General features: G+C 44.1%; 1 protein-coding gene across 1 annotated transcript in view; it reads left to right on the top strand.

The window, feature by feature from the left end:
• The window catches only part of LOC115098698, an 85318-nt gene extending 78129 nt beyond the window's left edge, over positions 1 to 7189 (top strand). The window contains exon 8 of the mRNA XM_029615510.1: positions 6102 to 7189. Within this exon, the coding sequence (XP_029471370.1) occupies positions 6102 to 6209 (108 nt within the window). The 3' untranslated portion in view covers positions 6210 to 7189. The remainder of the gene's footprint in view (positions 1 to 6101) is intronic.
• The last annotated feature ends 5193 nt before the right edge of the window (positions 7190 to 12382 follow it).

The following is a 12382-nucleotide window of genomic DNA, read 5'->3' as shown; positions in this document are numbered from 1 at the left end:
GGCAGACAAACACGATCAAGTCCAAGCAAGAAGTCAAGATCCAGAGCGACAAGCCAAGAGTGGACGTGGACACACAGAAGATGCTGGATGAGACAACAAGGAAGACAAGCTGGATGGATTGGGCTCGAAGGCAAAGCTGGATGGGAAGGGAAGACAAGGCAGGACAAGGCTGAACTGGAAGGCAAGACTGGACGAGGCTGGACTGGAAGGCAAGGTAAGATGAAGCTGGGAACACAGGAACGCTATAGCAATACACTCTGCTAGGCAGGAGTCCCGCTGCTGAGGCAAGAAGAGGAAGATCAGGAAGCCCATATAGAGGGCTAAGGAGTTGATGTCATCGCTGGGTGCTGCAGGCATTTTCCCGCTGCAAGCCCTTTAACTAGCATGCAGTCTGGTGAGTGCATGCCTGGGGAGGATCAGAGGAATGGCTGAGATGGCGGCGTCCCATGCCGCATGAGGGGAGCCTGGTGGCATCCTGCCGCCATCTCACGTTCAGCTGCTGGCAGCATCGGAGTTAAGTCCAGCGGCTTGAGGGCCTTCCCGCTAACCATGAATCCTAACATTGTTATTATATTTATAGCCCTGCAGCTTCAAACTCCTTTCTGGACTTCTGGCTCAGGCAGCCCTGCTTAGACATGACAGTGATGGCCCTTGGCTGAGATGCATTGCCCGTGACTCCTTCCAGAGCCTGGCACACGTGTAGTCTATAGTTGGCCAATAGGTGCTGCTGATGCAGGATGGCCAGGCGACACCTCCCTCTCAGATTTCTCATCGGTTCAGCAGCAGGTCTGGAAATCACCTTGGCCCTCTTGTGCTGTGATGAACAGTGCTGCCACCGAGTCATTGGGTCAGTCTGAAAGCTAAAGCTTAATCAAGCCCCGATAAGATGAATCAAGGCAACAGGAAATAGCAAAACATGCTCCACATGCTGGGTAACTGAAAAATCCTTTTATTTAAAATATGTAACCTATTGCTCAGGCCACAGTGGTCTCCTAATTATTTTATTAACCAGTCTTCTTTAGATGAGTAGAGTACACTTTAGAACAAGCCATGACTATCTCTATTCACAAAATGTGCCATCATTTTACCAATTTTTTAATGAAAAAAGGTGGTATAACAGCTCCCAAAGATTTTAAGGTAATTAGTCATCTACTTTACACCAATTTTCAAAGGCAAAGTACTGTATTCTTTTCCTTTGAAAATTACCCCACTAAAACTACCCGCACACATTTATTCCTGCTAATATATATTCATGGTTTTTCTGGGAAAGTTTATCTGCATTCTTTTGAAAATGCATAAATGTGAACGTAGGTGCACATCCCTCCCTGGAAATGCCTTTGCTTGCTGCTATGAAGGGTGCGTGGGTGTGAGCCCTTTATGCTGTGGCATAGTTGACGCAGCCTCATAAGTGAACCTACGAGGCCTACGCCGGCAGCTGAACGCGCCCTGTAGCAGGACAGACTGGAGCTTCACCTATATCAGCCGCCTCCCCCGCAGGTTGAGCCCTTGGGTTCTGGCGGCCCGCAGGACTTAGGCAGGCTAGAGAAAGAGTCCAATAGTATGCAGAGGTCAGGGCAGGCAGATGGAATTGGAAGACAGGCCAAGGTTGAGGCAGGCAGCAGACAAGAATGGTCAAGTCCAGGCAAGAAGTCAAGATCTGGCAGTCAGGTCAAGAGTGAACAGTTGAACAATGAAGGGAGGACAAAGCAGGCTGGAGAAGACAAGGAAGACTGAACAAGACAGGCAAGGCTGGAAAAGACAAGAAGGGAATGTTGCCAACATAAACTGCGATGCAGGAAACCCATTGCTGATGTGCTGGTATGCCATCCAAAGAGCCCTTGTATAGGAAGGGCCTACTGGCTTCATCAGAAGCCACCGCAGGGGATTTTCCTGCTGTGGGGCCTTTAAAGGAGCAAGTGTTGTGTGCGCCATAGAGGAAGTCATGATCAGGGCAGAAGGGCGTCATCCCACGCCGCTACGATGGCCGGACCTCGAAGAGCCGTTAACGGGACAGGGTTGGCATGGTCGCTGCGGCATAGGGAATAAGTGCAGTGGCTAGTGGGAGGAGTAAGTGCAGTGGCTAGCTGTGTATCTTAACAACTTGCAGGTAAATTTAAATGCATATTGGTCATATGTGCATATGTTTACCCACATGTTGGGAGGGCAGTTTTATAACACAACATTTCCACAGGTGACGCACAATTTTACACATACAAAATGGGCTTTGAAAATGAGCATTTATCTGGCTAACTAGCGGCAAATTGCACCAGATAACTGGATAAGTCCAGGTAAGTGGCGGCAGCCTGTCAGGGATGCCTCCCCCCCACTTTCTGGAGTTAAAATGTGAGTTTGGCATGTGCCGAACGCACATTTTTTCACGGAACGTGCTTTTTAAAATTCCCCAATGCATTAGCATAGAATTAGCTTACTGCATTGGGAGTTAAAAAAAAAAAAAAAAAGATCTGGGCGTTAAAAAAATGTGCGCCCGAAACTAGTGCACGGTTTCTTAAAGCCCAGATTACTGCATCGACCTGTGTGTGTGTGCTCTAGGTTTACCCCTTTCCTACCTGCAGGCTTACTGAAGGGGAGTTGCTGGAACAGTAAACAGAGGGGCCCTGATCTTTTCACCGTTTCCCCCAGAGATCGGGCAATGAATGCAAATTTCCTGAGTCTCCAGGGGAAATCCGGAGAGTTCCCAGGTACGTTCATCCTCTCTAGGGAGTGGGAGTCTGTTGGCTAGGGCACAGCTACAGAAACAACCAAGCTAGCAATGGCAACATCCCTTACTGCTGCTAAACCAGCATACAATGTTTTAACCAAAAATCAACCCTTAAACTTGCAAATAGAAAATCAGTCCCACTCCTTCATTTTGTAGGACTATGGCCTGCTTGTTATGGTTGTGAGGTGTTGGAATGGATTCTTGGGTACTGCGGTGATGGCCACTCCCATGGGGAGGAGCCCCGTGAGGAACTGCAGTACCAGGCTACACTCTTTGCACACAACTCAGAGAAGGTGGCACTGCCCGGGAAGCGGACAGCAGGGTGGCACTGCCCGGGAAGCGGACAGCAGTGGTAGATAGCTCTAGCAGGGGTAGTCCAGGGGTCCTCGGCTGAGAGGACCCGTCTCACTCTGAAGTAGGTGGAGACTGCATGGAGAACAGGAACAAGTCTCGGATGTAGAGCGCTGAAGCTGCAGAGGAGATAGACTGGTATGTCCGTACTCACTGAAGCAGAAGCTGTATCTTTGAGAGTCCTGGCAGGCAGAAGTTGTAGAGTGGCAGGCACCAGGTTAGGGAGAGCAGGCCCTCGAGGAGCGAGTACCTGGGATCCCAGGACAGGCACCTGAGGAGCAGGTACTCAAGTTAGTAGAATTACCCCGAAGGGCGAAGAGAGCTTCCTGCAGCAGCTAGGAAGCGGCAGAGCAGATTAGACCGGAGCAATTCCAATCCTTGCTAACTCGGTTTGTTAGCAAATGAAGGGCAGGCTAAATACCAGGATGTGCTGGCATCACCCGGAGGGGACGCCCCCGAGGTTCCCGCCCTGACGAAGATAAAGACGTGGGTGGCGTGCGAGCTCGCACCCTAGGAAGCCCTCAGGAAAAACATGCCGACCCGGGGAGAGCGGCATGAAGACGCGGTGGCAGCCAACTTTCCAAGGCTTGAGGAGAGAGAAGGAAGAAAGGTGAGGCACAAAGGTCAAAGCCGTCTGAGACCGACGGACGCAACACTGCTGCCACCACAGCCTGGTCTGCCTGGCTGCCCCTTGAGGCTGTTTTTAAACCACTTAATTATAAATAACCTCCTCCTGCTTTGCAGGGTGTGTGGTGTTCTGACCCCACCCTTTGCCCAGAACTCCACCCCCGGAGACCATTTCAGACAATGCCCTCTGCATTGTAGGACACACAGCATTTACCACTAAAGCTACCAGACTGGCCTGAAATAGATCATTTTAAACCCAACTTTCCAGCAAATGGTTTTTTTTTTGGGGGGGGGGGGGGGGTTTGCTTCTGAGGTGCACCCTACTGATACAAGTTTTCTGGATTTAGGAGCCAGATGCCACCTCAGCACAACAGTGGCCTTAATCAACAGAGACATTTTCCATAGGAAAAAAATTTCTTTTTAAATAAGGCCCACTATGTGCTGAAAATTTAGTACATTTTTCGACACACTCTGATCTGCTGCTTAACCTAAGTTTTCTCTTTTCCAACCCAGAAACCAATTTTAACCACTTTTAATCTTTTATTTTGATGATGGCACGCGCTATGTTTTAAAATGTACCCCTAAGGCTTTTGTCCCATTGTGTCTATGACAACATGACTGCAAAGGTGCACTCCAGAATACACATTTCCAGAGGCATTCCTATTTTCCCACTGGCAATGAACTTACACTTCTGGCTTTCCATTATGGGGAAAGTTAAACGTATAATTTGAAAAAGGACGTAGATGGAAATCAGCAGATACAGAAGGCATTCCACAGCTTTACTGTAAAGGTTATTAAAATCATGCTTTCGATCAAATCAAGTTTATTTATCACCCACCTTTCCTATATAAGCACAAGGCAAGGCATACAAATGAGTCAGTAACAACTACAAAATAAACACATATCATAAAATAAACACAATACAACAAACATTATAATAATAACAGCAACAAGGATAATAAAATAACAAAAACCCATAAACCCTAATTATCATAAAATTAATATAAGACAGCATTAAAAACCAGCAGCAATCAAATTTAACCACAGGATAAGATAAATTACGATTCAAAAAAGTTTTATTGATTGTGATATCATTCAAGTCTCATTTGTCAGACATGGCCCGTTGCATCGCTGCATTCCAGCTCAGGAGCAAGGTTTAAAGTTCTAAAAACACATTTTTAAAAAAGCATTATCTAATGCTCCCCAGAAAATTATTTTTTGACTATACAAACAGATGCAGGCTGAATTCTCAAAGCTATTTCCGCACATAAAATCCGGTTTTATACTTGGAAATGGCTCATTAGAATATTTGCAGGTCTTTGCGTGCAAAACATATGTGCAGACCTCCATTTCACACATCCTTTTGTGTTTGGAAAAAGAGAGAGATCATTCTTGGACTGCGGAATCGGGGCGGAGTTCGGATTTGCGTGCGTACTGTGCATTGTAAAAAGTTAAGGTGAATTTTAAAAGTCCGATGTGCCAATATGTTGGACCGGCACATGTTGAGCGAATTTTAAAAGCCGCCCACGTAGGCGCGTATCTCCCGTTGTGCGCACAAATGAAAAGTTTATTTTAAAAGGGGCGGGGGCGTGGTCTGGGCGAGGCATGAGCGTTCCAGGATTTTAACCTGAAATTTGCACGTAAGTAGTTAATGCAATCTGCTGCGGGCTTGGGTCCCCGTCGCATAACTTTACTTCTGCTATAGATGACGTGTAAGTGATAAAACAAAAAAACTCTAGGCACATCAGCGGGATTTTAAAGTTCAGTGCTAACAGGGGGAAGGAAGACCTATCCCTTCACTGGGCGAACTGGGAATGAACTGGTTTATGAGGTAATGGCGTCTGCTTGCGTCCCTTTTAAAATCCCCCCACTGATGTGGAAGAAGTGATATTTCCGCGCACAGGTGTGCACCCACTTAAAACTGCGCGCCCATGTGCGTGCAGCCAAGCTGTTTTATGAAATGCGTGCATATATGCGCCTATGTTATAAAATGGCTGCGTCCCTTGGCATGGGCTGACGAATGCGTGCACATGTGCTCCAGCGCGCTGCTTTGAAAGTTACCATCCCCGTGCGTAAATCCACATGTACGACTTATGCCTTGCCAGGAGCAGCTTGTGTCTACTTTCTGAGAATTTCAGAGGGAGAGTATAGGCACACTTTCTCTGTGAAAAACTGAAAATTCTGTGGCTAAGAAATACCCGCAGACTTTCCAGGCTTTGAAAATAACGTAACATGGAACACTAGTGCATTTAGTTTTGGGAGAGCAGATTTACAGGAAGCAGATCTTTGTTTTCGGCTCCCTGTTACCATTGTTAGATCTGTTGTAATGCTTCCATGCTAAGTCCACAATGCTTTTTGCACTATTTATTTACCCTAAGACAAATGTTGATTGTTATTTTTGAAGGCTGATGAAAGTCTCGTCTACGTAACTCCGGACTTCAGCAGAGCTGGAACAGAAAGATGTTCACCAGCAATGACCAACGTCGAATACTGCACCATCGCCTACAAGTGATTTACTCTCTCCCAGGAATCAAAACATTTCTGTTGGTTACTGCCGCTGTTCAGCTTCAACCCCCCGCTCCTGGCTGCTGAAAAAGCTCTATGCCCCTTGTAAGCCTTTTCAAAACTGACCGGCACTTCCTCACTGTGCTGTTCTTGTACAGAGGGACATCCCACAACCAGAGGAATCAGGATTATTGGGAGAAGGATCCCTCCTCCCTGTCTAGCATGGTAACACCATTCCATAGTGCCATCAGCTAAAAGTAACTCCAGGTGCAATTACTCTCACCATTGCTCCTCCAAGTGAACTCAAGTGACCCCAGATGAGCTTACACCACCAATCACTGCTGTTCCGAGTACAGTGTCATCCACTACAACAGTCTCGGCTCTCCCGAGTACAGCAGGAGTAAGAAAACTTTGGACCCACGGGCCACACTGCAGTCCTAAATGCAAACTATTCTGTTGCGGGGAGGAGCGGTCCCCCCCCTTGCAGCTCTGGTTGATGAGCGGAAGGGTCCCCTTGGGTGCAACATGGAGTAAAGACTTACATCCTGACTTCGCCTGCAGCTGTGCCATCGCATCCACTGGCCCACGGATGTCACTTCCTCTTCCTGCGGAAGTGATGTTGTGGTGGGCGGGCTGTGACGCTCATACTGCCACGGGCCGGAAGAAGGGCTACCACGGGCCAGATGTGATCCGGAGGCCTGAGTTTGCCCATTCCACCTGGGGTACAGCATCATCCACCACTCCGAGGAAGCCAAATGCGGGAGGAAGAAAGCGAGAAAAGAGGCAGCCACAGAAAAGAGAAATGGTAAAATAAAATAGTGAATGCATATATCAGAGCCAGTTGTATTTGAGGTTGGAAAAATAATTTTATATTCTGCTTTTCAGAAAGAAGTTTTTTTTCAGCTTCAAAAAGTATTCTGTGGAACAGTTTGAAAAATGTGTTGAAAGCACCAGCATGTTTTAGGGTCTCACTGAAGAGAGTGTTCAAGGTACAAAATAAAATGAAATTGTTTAGCTGTTTTGTTTTGTTTTTTTCTTTTTAAATATGGCAGTTAGCTCCCAAAGTGCATGTCGAAATGTTGTGTAAGACTTCGAAAAAGTAAACTTGAGGACTCTGCTCCCAGGCCGAGCCAGGGGCAGTGTTGCCTGCGCAGGTGAATTTGGTCTGCCTGACACCATCCACGGCACACAGGCTGGCAGCTGGTCGTGGGGAGGCCTTTCCTCTGGGGGGCGAGAGGACGGGCTGGGGAAACGGCGCATACGGAGCAGATTTTCACATGCATGCAAATTTGATTTTCTGCAAATATTCACCCACTCACAAAATAGGGGTGTTCAAGGATTTACACAGCAAGAATGAACGTAAACGGACAATAGCAAAACAAAACACTTCAGCAACGCAACAAACTCCCCAGCATAAGAAATTCATTCCTGGCAAAAAAAAAAAAAAATCCAGCGCAGGATGAATGACGAGACTTCCAAGGCAAGCTGTTCTCTTTGGCAGCATCACCATGATTCCTCCTAAGGGGGTTCTTCCAAAAGAAGCTGGGTCTTAAGCCTAAAAGTGTAATTCTAAAAGGAGTTACACTTGTAAATGCAGCTTACTATCGCAGCAACTTAAAAAATCCGTTTACATGCGTAAGGTGCACTTACACGTGAATATCCTGTGGCCAATGCAACGGCGTACAGTGTATTGTAGCAATTCTCAAAAGCCCACTTACACGGGTAAAATGCATTTAGACGTGTAAAACCCAATTTTAAGCATGGAAATGCTTTTAAAAATCAGGCCCTTAGAGTACATAGGGTTTACTCTCTCCATGGAAAAATGTGCCTCCGGGATATCTGCGCCAGGGAGTCCAGAACTGGCAGCAGCCCAGCTAAAAACCAAGCAGAAGAGCCTTGCACTGACTACAAGTCTCCCCTTTTATACCATTAGATGGCACTCTATGACATCAGCCAGGCTTAAAAGATAGAGCATCTTTAGATAGAAGTTAAGGAGTGAAAATATGCCAGAACTGGGACCTAGGCCACACACGTATAAAAATACTAACACACCACAACATGCAGTTACTTTCACCACTGCAGTCCCCTATCAGCTATCAATCCTCCCTCGAGACCAGCTTCAAAGCATATTTAATCTATACTACAAAGTTCACTATAAAACTCACCTCAGAAGGGACAAAATGCACTCTGGATCCCTGGTCTCTCTCCCCACAACAGTTCGTTTTGAGGGGGTGGGGGTGGAGACAGGAAACGGCGGTACATGGTAGAGGAGTAGGCTAGTGGGTGGCCTGCGAACCAGAGCAGTTCAAATCCCACTGCTGCTCCTTGTGACTTGTACTCTCCATTGCCTCAAGTACAAGCTTAGACTGTGAGCCCTCCAGGGACAGAGAAGTACCTGCAGTACCTGAATGTAATCCACTTTGAGGTGTCTGAAAGATGGAATATAAATCAAATACAAAATATAAGCCTCCTCAAATAATCGAGTCTTTAGCAATTTCCTAAAAGACATAGGGGGTCATTTTCAAAGGAGTTACGCATGTAAATGTGACATACTATCGTAGCAATTTTCAAAAGCTATTTACTCGAGTAAAGTGCACTTACTTGAGTAAATCCTATGGACAATTCAATGGCATATATTGTAGCAATTTTGAAAAGCCCACTTACTTGAGTAAAGTGTATTTACTCGAGCAAAAACCAGTTTTGCTCGAGTAAATGCTTTTGAAAATCTGGCCCATATAGTTTATGTCTATCTAAGCCTGCAAGGGTAAGTTGCTCCACAAATCTGGAACAATACATGTGAAAACCCTCTGTCTGGTACTAACCCATCTTTTTTTTTTTTTTTTTTTTAACAGTGTTCTTCATGCATAACTCCTTGTGATGATCTTAATGGACGACTTGTACCAATGCAAATGATCTCTCATGTACATAAGACCATAACCATGCAATGTCTTAAATGCCAAAGAACTTTAAAATGCATTCTGTATTCTACTAGTAACCAATGTAGTTTGGCCAGTATTAGCATCATTCCTTGCTGCATCTCAGCCTACAGCAATGTGTGCAGCAGAATTTGTATAAACTGCACCTATACTTCCTCAGAAGACCAATAAGTAACACACTGCCATAATCTATCCTAGATAAAACCAATGCATGAATCACCTCAATAAGATCAGCTCTATCCAATATAAAACAGAATGAATGGATATGATGGGGATGAAAATAATAGAACAGCCAATAGCAAGGATTTGACCCTTCATGGACCATTCCATATCTAGCAAAATCCCTAAATTCAATTTGAGAATCAAATTTAGAATCAGGGTCCCATCAGGCATGTTGAAAGAACCTAGTTCTGTCTCCCCCAGCCCATGCACCCTAAGCATTTCTGTCTGTAGAATAGACAGGCCAAGGCCGGCATAGGGCCTCAGTGGCCTAGTCTTTCACCTCTGTGGATCAGGAAACCCTTATAGAGTGGGACCCTTAAGGAGGATCAATAATGTCCTTGCACGTCCTGCAACTTAACAAACTTAGCAAAAAACAATATTTTAATCAAAAAAACGGGACTTGATGTGACACGTGTTCTGACTGATGTGAGTGGTCTTTATGGTACCATAATAGACTGCTGAAGGAAACAGGATATGAGCCAATCAGAATACTGTTCATGCTGTGACTTTGTAATAATTTGGAAAAGTCAGTGGAAAAAGGGAAGAATGTATTGTGAGTGATTTATGCTGTTATTTCACCAAGTCCTCATTACTGCAACTTTCTTCTATAAATCCTGAAACTCCGACTTTCTCCTCTTCAGTTTCTCAAGAATGTTACTACTCTTTCTGCTTGCCTCCTTGCAGGAGCCAAAAAAAAAGCAATCAACAAGTTCAGATGACCTTGCAGTGATCACTTCTTTAAGTAGTTTATTCCAGCTCCAAGTAGTACCCTCTTGAGATTCTGCTGAAGAGCTGGTCCCTCATCTGGTTTCATTGTCCCCTACTTTTTATTATTCTATTGTTTATTATCTGAAAGAAAATGGAGTTTTGTTCCAAGCCATGTAGATTTCCAGATGTCAGAATAAGGAACCTATGTAAAATGTGATAAGGCAATGGGGAAAGCCAGGAGAATAGTAAGGGGTGTAGAGAGAGGTATAACTAGCAAAAAAAAAAAAAAAAAAGGTGATAATGGCATCACCCAAATCACTGGTGAGCCATCATCTATCATAATCTGTTCAACCCTGGAGGGCACCATCCAGTCTACCAAGATAATGCAGTGCCTACATTATAATAGCTACATAAAAAGCACACCAAAAGCAACAGCAGATATCGATCTGTACTGGTATAATAACATAGACAACTCCATAAAAATAGAATAACTTTGAATGCATCGTTTCAATCACAGATAGGGATGCTTCATTCTTTTTGTCTGCTTTATTTTTTTTTTTTTAGTTGAAAAAAAAAACACAAAAAACAAGTCATCAAGTATACATCTTCCTTAGCAACAGAAAGCCATGCTAATATCCAGAATAATGCCAGTTATAAATCTCAATGTGTTTATTTAGCAAGATTTTTTTACAGACCTCCCTGGGATTGCTTTCCTTATCACTCTTTCACTTGGGTGAGTGTCTGCTTGCCCCCTCCAAAAAATGAATTGTCCCAGCCTGGTGATAGAAAAGAAAAAAAAAATAGAACCATGCTTCTGGCTAAGGGATATATTGTTGAAATTTGGTCTCACCAACTCAGCAAAAAGTTTATACCATAAAGCAAAAGACTGAGAAGTCGATGGTCAGCCACACTTAGCCAGTTAACTTCCAACTTTTCTGGCTAAGAGGCGCTGCCTGAAAATGTGGCCCACCACTTAGCCGTCTAAATCTAAGTCAGTTATTTGACTTATATAAACTTATCCAGCTAACTATAAAGGAAGCTGAGAATATTCAGTGGTGAGGCCACATTGCTGAATATCTCGTCCAAATTAGCAAGACAGGTTTATTTGGCTAACTTACTCTGCCAGACAGTGGCCGAATATTGATCTCTAAATTATTGTAACTCAGCCAATTGTGTGTAGCTTAAACCCAAAAGATCTTGTTACTGTAATTCAGGTACGCTCCATTCACGTTTATGGTCTGACATCTCTTTGTGATCAACTTCCCACACCCCCACACCCCCCTCTTCTCCCTGCCACTGACAATTTTGGATCACAATTTAAACTGAGAAGATGCATTTCCTCTCTGCATACATTTACCCTGATTAAAATAATCACACATCTGGTAAGAAAAAAAAAATAGCTGTAGTTGGAAAGCTGCTAACAAATTAACAGGGGCACAGTAAGAAAACTTAATAAAAGATTATAGATACTGCAGTTTTCCAGAATTAACCAAAGATGAGGGCAGACACCAGAGCTCTGTGCAGCAGTGCAGCTGAAGAAGGGTTGGCACCCTGTGCCTTGAGCTGGTGGTACAAGCTGAGCTGGGGTGCATGGGATAGGAAGCGGGGAGTAAATCAAGTCCACCAAAATAAGATTACTCACATTCAAAGAAGGAGGCCTATTAAATTCTTTAAAGCAACACACTTCTTAATCAAACAATTTTAACATAGAGACAAATGACTGAAAGTGATTGTGATGTAAACTGAGTAAAAAAAAAAAGCAGGTGTGTTCATATGCTTTATGATGACAGGAATCGGTGTCCAACACATATGTAGACAGCTGTATAATCATTGCACGCTTTTAAAAAAAGAAAAACACACTCAAAATATGAACACAATTTTAAGATATCATTATACACATATTCTGACTTTCTGCTACTTAAATCTCGTGGATTGATTTCAAGTCACCTCTTCTAAATCTTTGTAGATTGACAAGCACAGAATTTTCTATTGAATAAGTCACTTTCCCTACAAGTTTCACCAAATGAAGGCTTCCTCAGGGGGACAATGTAGCAATGAGTTTTAATACCACTTATCTGGAAAACAGGGGCCTAAAGAGAAATCCACTTCCAACTCTATTTGCCGACGTGACGTAGACTTCTCACAAATTTTCAACATCACCCAAAACATAAATTAGAAACGATTATTACAAAGTGTATGAACACGCCTGTTTTTTTACTCACTTTACAAAAACCCCCTCCCATCAACATTACTTTAAATAATCTTTTTGTTTAATTAAGAGCTTTATTGGTTTACAAAATTGAATGGCCCCTTT

Source organism: Rhinatrema bivittatum, chromosome 9 (assembly GCF_901001135.1).
Source record: "Rhinatrema bivittatum chromosome 9, aRhiBiv1.1, whole genome shotgun sequence".
In the NCBI taxonomy this organism is placed as follows: domain Eukaryota; kingdom Metazoa; phylum Chordata; class Amphibia; order Gymnophiona; family Rhinatrematidae; genus Rhinatrema; species Rhinatrema bivittatum.
The sequence above is the reverse complement of the archived record's forward strand: the minus strand, read 5'-3'. Positions and strand labels throughout refer to the sequence as shown.